The sequence below is a fragment of the Corvus cornix genome, chromosome 1 (assembly GCF_000738735.6).
Source record: "Corvus cornix cornix isolate S_Up_H32 chromosome 1, ASM73873v5, whole genome shotgun sequence".
In the NCBI taxonomy this organism is placed as follows: domain Eukaryota; kingdom Metazoa; phylum Chordata; class Aves; order Passeriformes; family Corvidae; genus Corvus; species Corvus cornix.
The window spans coordinates 50948658-50959084 of NC_046332.1; the positions used below are offsets into that span (position 1 = coordinate 50948658).

The 10427-nt window shown below is 43.4% G+C and overlaps 1 protein-coding gene across 3 annotated transcripts in view; it reads right to left on the reverse strand.

The window, feature by feature from the left end:
* The window catches only part of DCLK1 (doublecortin like kinase 1), a 242174-nt gene extending 233082 nt beyond the window's left edge, over positions 1 to 9092 (reverse strand). For all 3 annotated transcript variants that reach the window (XM_039566515.1, XM_039566521.1, XM_039566539.1), the window contains exons 1-2: positions 8756 to 9092; positions 5393 to 5781 (exon numbers count right to left, since the gene is read on the reverse strand). In XM_039566515.1, coding sequence (XP_039422449.1) covers positions 5393 to 5768 — 376 coding nt within the window. In that variant the 5' untranslated portion in view covers positions 5769 to 5781; positions 8756 to 9092. The remainder of the gene's footprint in view (positions 1 to 5392; positions 5782 to 8755) is intronic.
* Positions 9093 to 10427: the final 1335 nt, after the last annotated feature.

Consider the following 10427-nt stretch of genomic DNA (forward strand, 5'->3'; position numbering starts at 1 on the left):
AGGAGAAAGGACAAAGAATTCTGACTGTGCCTCACCACACAGAGCAGATTGCAAAAGGAAGATGACCTGAATCAAATAAATTACTGATACTTGATAGCTCCCAAATGTCTTAGTTAATAGAACAATAACCTACTTTAACTACATTGCTGCTGCCTTGTCTTTCTGCAGGGTCAGAAAAAATGCAACAGGGCAAAAGAGATGGAGCCTCTACAGGAAATAAATCTGACCTACACATGTTCACCTAGCAATCAGATGCACCAGAAACTTTAAATCAGATCTCCTCTGACCTTCGAAAGGACTTCTTTCCCAAACTTACTTTATTCTCGGTTCAGACTAAAAAGTTTTTTTTTCCTCTTCAAAACCCAAATAAAAATACTTCCTCTCCCTCTGCCCCCTCAAATTTCTGCAGTCTTGTTACAAGTAAGATAGGCACTGTACACACTTAAAAAAACCCCACCAAAAAGAATGTAAAGCACCTAGAATAAGAAACCACATGGACTTCCAAGAAGCTGTTAAGCAAGACACAAAGATACTCAACAGGCTAATGGATGAACAAAATAATCAAATAAGCAGTGCCAGAACAACCCTCTACTATTTTATGCAACAGGATCATTCAGCTGTTTGTTTGTTAAACAATATAAGGATTGCAGCCATTTCTGCCACAGGATTCAGTCCAAGTCCTTAAATTTGATAGCCCTGGATCAAGTCCATGGTAAATATCCAGTGTAAATTTAATCCTACAAACAAATGTCCACATAGATTCAGCTCTACAAACATTTAAACAGATACTTTACTACTATTATTTTGATAGCACATTACACATGCATATGAATCTTTCCAGCCCATCAATTCCCAGCTCAATGCTGAGGTAGGCATGACCTAGAAGAAAGAAGTCATTAGCTCCAGAGAGCATCAGAGACCACATCAATCAATTCCTACAGTCTGGCCTGGCAGGGCTTCTCACCAACAACACCCAAGTGGTTCGCAGAGTCAGGAAAGCAGCAGGAATACTGGCAAGGAGAGGGACAAACTGAGATACGAGAAATGAGGTGACAGTAGGAGTAGCAAGACCCATATACAAAACAAGTCAGGAACACTTGCAGCCCATCACTCCAGCAAGGAGACGTTGCCTCTTGAACCCTCCCTTGGCAGGCAGCTTCTCTGCTGCTCTGAACACAAACTGCCTGCCTCCACCACGAGAGCCTTCCCGCAGTCCTCATGTGACCCATCATCTCCTCTGCCCTGCAGCGAGGTTCACATCTCCCAAGAGTTATTAGCTGGTTACAGCTATCACTGGATTTTAAAGCTGGTATATCTGCATCCTTTCAAAGTGCTCCTTCAACAAGGTTTGCAGCTCTGAGGTAATCCCTGAGAGACATTCATCCTTCTTTTTCAGATTATTCCTTAAAACTATTTTTGCCATTATGTCTACACAAAATGTGCATGCACAGATAGAAGTCTTTAGAATCCTTTGGCAGTGCACCCAATATTGACGTGACAAAACTGTTTCCCAGGATGCTCTCAGCCTTGTGGTCTGAGGTTTTCGGTTTGTCTTTGACTGCCAGTTCTCAGCTGCAGGGTTCAACTTTGTGGTAGGTATTGTGGAAACCTAAAAAATCAATTCTGATTCATATCCAAGACTCTGAGGCAATATTATAATAAAAATTAATGAGAAAGGGATGCAGTTCTGGCTATGGATTGATTCTGTGGTCTCTGTTCCACATAGCAGGACCCTAGGAGTCAAAACTGTAAATATTCTTTGTTTCAGAGTTATCCTGCAATGTTCATTAGTAATTTTGGGGATAAGACCAATGACTCCACCTCTGCCTTCAGCTTTAAGGATGATACACTTTTGGAGAAGCAAAGTCCTTTCCTGATACTTCCTTTACAGCTAAAAAATTTAGCCTTTAAGAGCAACTTCATCTTTATTGTTTCTACATGCTTTGATTACATGTCATGCCTAGGGAGTAAAGTCATGTCACATTCCATTCTTTAAAGGTAAGAGGGTCCTAACATCAGGGCTGACAAAAAGAAGGAACCTGAATCCATTGCATTATTTCCTTCCTGTAGGGTGACAGAAGTTACAGACTCTGAAAGTTTTTACAACAGTACACACCCCTTGCTATCAAACTCCAACAAATCTCACATGCCCTATGTCTTAAGAAAAACAAAAATAACCAAACAAAAAGATGAAAAACAAAAACAAAAAAAGCCCCAACCAAAAACCAAAATCAATCAAACCACAAAACCCACAAAATCCCCACACCCAGGGAAGACACTACTTTCAAATAAAGAGAAAACGTGTCCATGCATCTCAAAATAATCTACAGCACCAGCACACAGCCATGCCAACTCTGAATTGTATGCAGAATGAAACTAAATATAACTGAAGCAAAACAGCTCTTTTACAATCTTTTTCCTTTGGGACTATCTTTCATGCAGTTCTGTGTATTTAGCTCTGGGATGAAAGACAGTGGCTGCTGCCTCATTTCCCCCAAGAGCCTCTCTGTCTTTATGTATCGCATGAGAAGGTAAGAGTACAGGAACTTCCCCACAGGCATAAAGACAAAAACCAACTCTAAAAATCAAGGCTTTATACATTTGCCTTAAAATGCAATCACCAAATCAATACCCAGCCCCCCCCCCAATCACATAAATTCATAACAGTCTCAATAAATTAATTAGTGAATTCACACAGGAAGGGAATAGTCTCACCATGAAGAAAGCAGCGCTTCATATTTCAGTAGTTGGAGCACAAATGTCATTTGGCAAGAGGCAAAAATCAAGTCATTTTCCAGCTATTTAAACACAAAGCACAGCTTCAAGCTAATTAATGCTGTACCAGACTAGCCAAACTCTAATAAACTTGTATAGTAAAGAGTGGAAGGGGCTTATGCAAAAACCATCATTGAGCTAATAATATATGAACCCGTGCTCCACTGTGAAGTTCTACAAGTGAAACAACCCACCCTGCAGTTTTATACAAATAAACAGAAGCCCCTTTTCAGATGGAATAAGGATGTAGCTCTCTTCTTCCACACAAAGACTGACTTCTGTAAATCCAACAGTCTTAATGGCACAAGAAAACAAGACTGTCCTCCTTGAACTATACCAGGAAGGAAAGATGTATTCATTGAAAGGGTAAGGAATAAAGTCCCACAGGATGAAAAGGAATCCCAAATGCCTTCTTTAAAATAAACCTAGGCTCTTGCACTGTCATTCATTTTGACTGACTAATTAATAACTGGTATTATTCTTCTCTAGGACGCCAAAATAAAGCAATCTTGCAGGTTGCTGAATTTATTTCTGAATTCGGTTCTTTCTTTTCAAAACTGGTTCTGACTGGCTGCAAAAGGACTGTGTAAATCAACATTAACATCAATGAAACTGCTTCTAGTTGTGCATATCAATCAAATAAGCAAATGCACAAAAACTGCTTTCAAACAGATGTTGATTCATATTGGTCTTTCCTCCCACAAATTGATTTTCTCTACCAATTAAATCCTGTCCTGACAAACATAGTTTTAACTCTGCCCTGAAATTGATAACATTGCTCCTAAGACCAGTTTCCTTTCCATTTCACTACACCTCTTGGTCCTAACTCCCAAACCTGTTACACAGACAGACAATCCCACTCCTTCAATTTTCTTTCTGGAGCATCTTCATGTTGTCCCCTACTTTCTTTTTTACACAAGGAAGATTATCAAGAATATCAGATTCCCAAAACTTAAAAATTGCTTTCCTCTGCAATGCTATGAAAAGGAGACAACCCAATGGTGGCTTAAACACCTGCATGCAAAGGTGTGCTCCTCCTTCCGGAGCCACATTTGGCATGACCCTTTTATTCTTCTCTCTCCGTATTAGCCTTCTTCTGATCCTCTCATTACATCCTGATACTGCAAGTTCTCTCACCTGGTGCTAAAAATGAAACTCACATAGAAATTACAATCTCTGTTACAACTCCCAATTGGCTGTCCAGTGGCTGTGTATCCATCCTTTACTGGTTTGCCCGTGGCACATGGGGGCCAGGAGATGGAAGCAAAAATGAAAGAATTGTTCCACCTTTATTTTCTTGGAACACAGTCATGCACCTGCATTTAAACGTCACAGGTAAGAAACACTTTCATTTATGGCCATGTGATAGTCAATGCCTTCATACTTTGTACATTCTGATGTTTTACACCAGAAACCCACTGCAGTCCAGAAGCACTTCATGATGGAAAAGCTACTTTAACTATTCGTAAAACTTGTGAAAAGTACTATTAATTTTTTAAGCTTAATATTCAAACTGATTAATGCTGACAGCTTCTCTTGCCAACAGAACTGTCCCTGAAGGAGTGATGAAGTCGTTGTCGATGGGCAAATTAACGACTGGCATGTCTGACATTTGACAGTGACCAAGAACTGTTAGTTCTGACCAAATCACTGGCGATGGTTTATACTGCAGGTACATGAGCCTCATTTACAAACAATGTAAGATCTCTACAACTACCTGAAAGGAGGTTGTAGCAAGGTGGGTGTTGGTCCTCTCCTTACAAGTAACAAGCAATAAGACAAGAGGAAATGGCCTCAAGTAGTGCCAGGGGAGGATTAGATTGGGTGTTAGGAAAAATTTCTTCACAGAAAGGGCTGTCAAGCATTGGAACAGGCTGCCCAGAAAAGTAGTTGAGCCACTAGCCCTGTAGGTTTTTAAAAGATATGCAGATGAGCAGACACTTAGGGCCATGATTTAGTGATGGGTTAAGATTGGCAGTGCTGGGTTAATGGCTGGACTCAGTGATCTTACAGGTCTTTTTCAACCTTACCAATTCTATGACTGGGCAAAAGGAAAATACTACAGGGGGAAAAAAGCTCACAATATGCCCCCGCTGAATCATGGCTACAACATTACTCTTTTAACAGGTTGCAACATTTATGCCACTCAATGAGAGGCTAGTATTTTACTTAAGGCATATTTACCTGTAGAGAAGAGACAGACCTCTTCACTAGCTAGAGACAGACTTAGAAAAAACCAAAACCAGAAACATCTGAACTGAATTTCACAAAAGTTTCATTAGCACCACTGACCTTTTGAAGTTTAACAGACTAAACTTTCATTGGCACTTGACCTTGCATCTTTATGAAATGAAGTATTAGATGTAATCTTCAGGATCTAGGACTATCTACACTATGTTGAAAGGAAAAGGTCAGACACATTCAACAAGACGGAAGTAAGTAGCAAGGCAACAATATTTCAAGGCATCATTTAAGATATTGAAAATTCTATTCAGACCATTGAAAAATCCTTTCTTTATCAATAAGAACAATACCATTACCTATTTTTGAAAGATTTAACAGACTAGACAAAGGCTGACTCAAACTTAACTTTATACCTCCAGATCTTACAGCTCACCTTCTACTAGCTGGTCCAAGGAGGAAATCTTCTTGGAGCCATCAATTGTGTAGATTGTTCTCACTCCCTGGGGCAGGTTCACATTGTCGGACAGAGTTCGGGTCAGATCAGCCAGGAGAGCTTCAAAGGACCTAAACCGGTCAGGGGAGATGGCATAAACAATCCCTTTGAAATACCGGTCTCCATTACGATAGAAACGAACTTTCTTGGCTTTCTTCTCAGAACTCAGGGTCTGTAGAGTACGGGTTCGGTAAAAGCTGCAGTGGGCACTGTGAGTAGGGCTGGGTAAACCATTCACCCGGGACCCTCTACCATATCGCTGCGCTTTATCACGCTCATCAAAATGCTCCAGCTCCATATCTCTCCCAAGGGACATCTTGAAGTTCAACCTAAGGAATGCACAAGAGGAGAGAAAAAGCTTAAGAAACTTAGAAGTTTTAAGGGAGCTCAATTTAAGACTTCCTGTTCTATACAAGGCCCATACAGAGGATTACTTTCTAGGTTAAGAAAAATGTTTGAAGAAAACCATGCTACATTCATATGGTCATTTTACACATAAGCCTCTTGCCATGCCTTAAGAACTACATTTAAGTTAGACATCACAACAATGTCACTCATGAACCCAAATGCTAACGATATGCAAGCACTGAGAAGTGTTTGTTCAAATTCAGTAACTTGGAAACTGAGGTGACAAAGCTGACCTACTGGAAAAAAGGAACAAATGCATCAGCTTTCTACTTTTTCTCATGTTATATTCAGGTGCTATTTGAGTCTCATCTACCTTCTAGACTGTTTGCCCCCACCAAACTCTTGGTTCCAACTGTGATCTCAAGACGTGTTGTTTCAGAAGGGCAGCCAGTCGCCAACAACTAAGCAATTAAGAAATCTTCAGAGGAATAGATCTGGCAGGTTGGCCTGAGAATCAGGACTATCACACCTAGTGGGTCAATTCCAACGTTAAAAACTCCCTGCATGTTACAATTACTGGTTTCCTCGTGGCCTAAGCTTTGTAATAAATTACTTTAGTTGTCCTTGGGCAAATGCCTTACATACTCTTAACCAACAAAAGAGCTCAAATGGCATGAAGTTAAATAAAAAATATATTAGAGGGAGACAGTGTTTTTCAACGAACAAGTTACTTCAGTGCTCTGTAAGACTTGCAAGATATATTATTGATATCCTAGCCTAATATTCAAATTGGTTAAGGCCAACAGCTTTTTTTGCCATCTCCAAAGGAGTGATAAAATCAGTCTCATTGAGCAAATCAGCAATTGGTGTCTCCCATGCTTGACAGTGAGAAAAACCTGTCAACCCTGACCAAAACAATCCAGGTTGTTCAATACAGTTTACATAAACAGAAGTTCACATGTTCTGAAATAAAACCAAGGATGCAAATATTTCTGTTCCTTTTTACAACCAACACAAGACTAAATACTACAAAGTGCACATTAATCTTCACAAACAGAAGACACAAAAATACAAAAAAAGTAGAATGATCAAAAGAGCATTATGTTCAAAACATACTCATTTTAATTTAGGAGCCACCTAGATTTGCAGTTGTCTGCAGAATAGTAAAACACAGTAAGTTTATTTATAGCACAGATACACAGACCTAATTTAGAAGTGGCCTCTCTCATTGATTTCCAATAAAAAGACAAAAACCAGCAAGCACTAGCTTTGCTTCAACCACTCATAATGATGTGACCATTAAGGAAAAAAATGTATTCAGACCAGCTGAAGAACAGTGGGAGGACATAGAGAAAAACTTGCAGATGCTCTTTGGCTTGCAGAAGTCTGTATTAAACCAATGATTATACAGCTGGACCCTGATGCTGCAAAGCTGTAGGTGATGCACTCAGCAACTTCTCAGAGCAGTTCACGTGCTGGGCTAGCACAAGCACCTAAGGCAAATGTGGGGCCCTAGCGGAAATTATTTACTCTACTTTGGTTACAGCTCACAACTGACTTTGTTACATTGACACAGGATCATATGCTTATGTATTAATGCAGGATTTATACTTGTAAATCCTGTAAAGGTACCTACACAGAGCGCAATATACATGTGTGTGTGTTTTCTTACATACATATATAAGAAAAAGACTAATCTCTGCTTTTCCCATGCACACTACATCCCACTTCAGTGAAATGAACAAGAACACTTGCTGTGGCATTTCACTGATGCTTCTCTATAGGTTAAATGCAAATTATAGCTTAGTGGCCACATTTTAGGATTGAGAACACACCACCACTGCTTCCATGTTAAAAAAATTATGTCAGTTATTTTAATTCACATCCAATTCCAGTGAGAACCTGCTATTCAGATTTAAACAATCCCAGAATGCACAATTCAGAAACGGTATCTCTGAAGCAATTCCTGTGCCAAGAAAAATCCATTTTTCTTAGGTCTGCTGTTTTCTTTGCTGAAACCATCTCAAATACACACACACACACACAAAATAAAAGTTTAAGCAAAGATATACTTTTTAAAGAGTCTTTCAGCTTTATTAATTTTGGATGAGAGGAGGAAGAAGTGTGAGTCACTGTCCTTTCTTCCACACGTATATGCTTTTATCAATAACGTCTGAAATTCCCAATTATGTCCTTAAAACCGAAATAGATCTCCCCTTTAGTTCCACAGTCCTGGTATGTATAGAAAAGCGTGTTTAAACCACAAGGTCAGAGCAGACAAAGAAACCCTAAACAATTTGATCTGACATTTCCGTTTGTGTGTATAAATATATAGTCTTATACAGGCAGATACGGAAAAACGAATGGACACGCCCCTGAAAAACCACCGTGCCAACACTTCGCACCCTAACATCTGTTAAAGAATTATTAATAATACAGGTGTGGGTGAGCATTTCCATGAAAAAAACCACACATGCTGATAAAAAAAAAAAAAAAAGAAACAAAAAACCAAACCAAAAAAACACATCACGCCGCGATGTGACTGGGACGCAGGGCAGATCATACGGCGACTAAGCAGCAGGATGACCACTAGTCACCGGGGAGGGCGGGGGTTTTGGTGGGGGAACACGGATACATGCGGCAGCATGCTCACGAAAAGATGGGGTTGATTCTGCTGGGGTGGGGGAAACGCGTGTGAAACATCCCCGTTCCGCTGCAGGTGCCACCGGGCGCCCCAGCCAGCCCCCCGCGGGACCCGCAGGGTGCCCGAGCCCGCTCCCGGGGCCGCACCGCGCTCCCGCAGCCCGGACTCGCTCCGCACCCGCGGAGGCCGCCGCCCCACACAATGGGCACAGGTGCATCGCTCCGCGCCGCGCCCGCGCCCCGGCGGCCCCGCACGCCGCAGCCGCCGCGCAGGGCAGCGCAGGGCAGCGCAGGAGCGGCCCCGGCGCTTACCTGCTCTCCGCAGCCTGGCGGGCACCTCCTCACTCAGACCTGCCGGCCGGGCGCGGAGGGAAGGCGGCGGCTCGGAATGGGAAGCGGCCAAAGAGCGGCGGCTCCCGCCCTCCCCCCCGCGACCACCCGGCTGCAGTCGCAGTAGTTGCCGCAGAAAGCGGCTCTGCTGCCTTTGTTACGCCTCCCCTGGCTGGAGCGCGCTGCTGGGGAGCCCAGGCTGCAGCTGCTTCGCCTTTCTTCTGCTGCTGCCGGTTGCAGTGATTTGCATTAGCCCGGCCCTCATTGAAATGCGGCTCTTCACACCAGCCTCTCCCAGGCGCTCTCCAGAGGGCGGCGCCGCCGCCGCTGTCTCCCCCTCTCTCCCTCCCGTTGCGGGCCCGCTCTGCCATCGGCGCTGCGGGAATGCCGCCGCCGGAGCCGCTCCGGGCAGCGCGCCCTGCCCGGGCAGCGCCGGGTGCCAGCCAAGCCCTGCCGGGACCGTGGGTCACCATCCTGGCCGGCTCTCCCTGGGCTACATCCCGGCCGCACCGCGGGTCGCTGCCCGCCCGGCGCCTCCCTCCTCCCTGGCCGGTGAGACGTGCCCGGTCGGGACCTGCCTGTGCCCGGGGCAGGGCCGTGCCTGGCGAGGGGTGCAGCTGGCCCGAGTCCGAAAAACGCCTTGAGAAGTAATTTTAGCAAATGTGTCTGTTGGCGTTTCCAGGAGGTTCGCCTGGTCGCGAAGTACTGAAATCCCACCGAGTCTCCAAAGCCCCATGACACAGTTTGGGTGCTGAAGGTGGGACTGATGTGGAATTTAGGTATTAAAAGCAGTGGAGCCATGCTTATTCACACCACTCGCTTAGTTACAGCTGATCTTGGAGGTGAGTAACTTCCATAGATGCTACAGTTTTAGGCTGAAATTTCTCAGAACATGTATTTGGCCAAAGGCATCTCAGGCTTCATCTGACTGAGTCACTCAACGCCTGAGCCCATCAGGTCTCGGAGCGTGTTTGCTAAGTGAACCTCCACACAAAAATTCAGCCATACTTGATGCTTTCTCCTCATAGGCTTGGTTATTCTTCACTTTAATGTAAAAATTTCAGTGGCGAGATCCTTCTCGAGGTGAAGGATCTGGTTTACTCTCTTCGTGCAACAAAGACTTCAACTCTCTTCTGCTTGTCAGGTAAACAGCCTATGGTCCAGGGGGACATGGAAGGGAAGAAAATACAGTCTGCCCCCTCTGTTGGAGCTGCTCCACTTTGAAAGAATTAAAAATGCATTAGATCAGAGAGAGGGAATTAGTCTGTAACCTCGTGGTTATGGCACTCATTTGGGAAGGACAAAAGATGGCTTTGTGTGTCTGTATTACGGACAATTTATGTGTTTTATATCCATAAATCCAGAGACAATCAGTGGAGCAGGGACTTAAGCCCAGGGTGCCCTGCTCCCATTGATAGACCTTTAATCAGAATAGAGGCTTCTGCTTAATCTGTCAGAAGGCAAACCAAGCCTTCAGTCTACAAAACATGTAAGAGGCTCTAAAGAAGAAGGGGATGGAGCACTCCCTTTCTTTTCTTTTCCCCTAGAGAAGTCCATATGCAGGGTCTTAGGAGACAGGAGATTCCCTAAAGGAGAAAAATTAATTGTTGCCCTGTCTTCATCATCCTGGAAGAGTTTCTTAATCACTACAGTA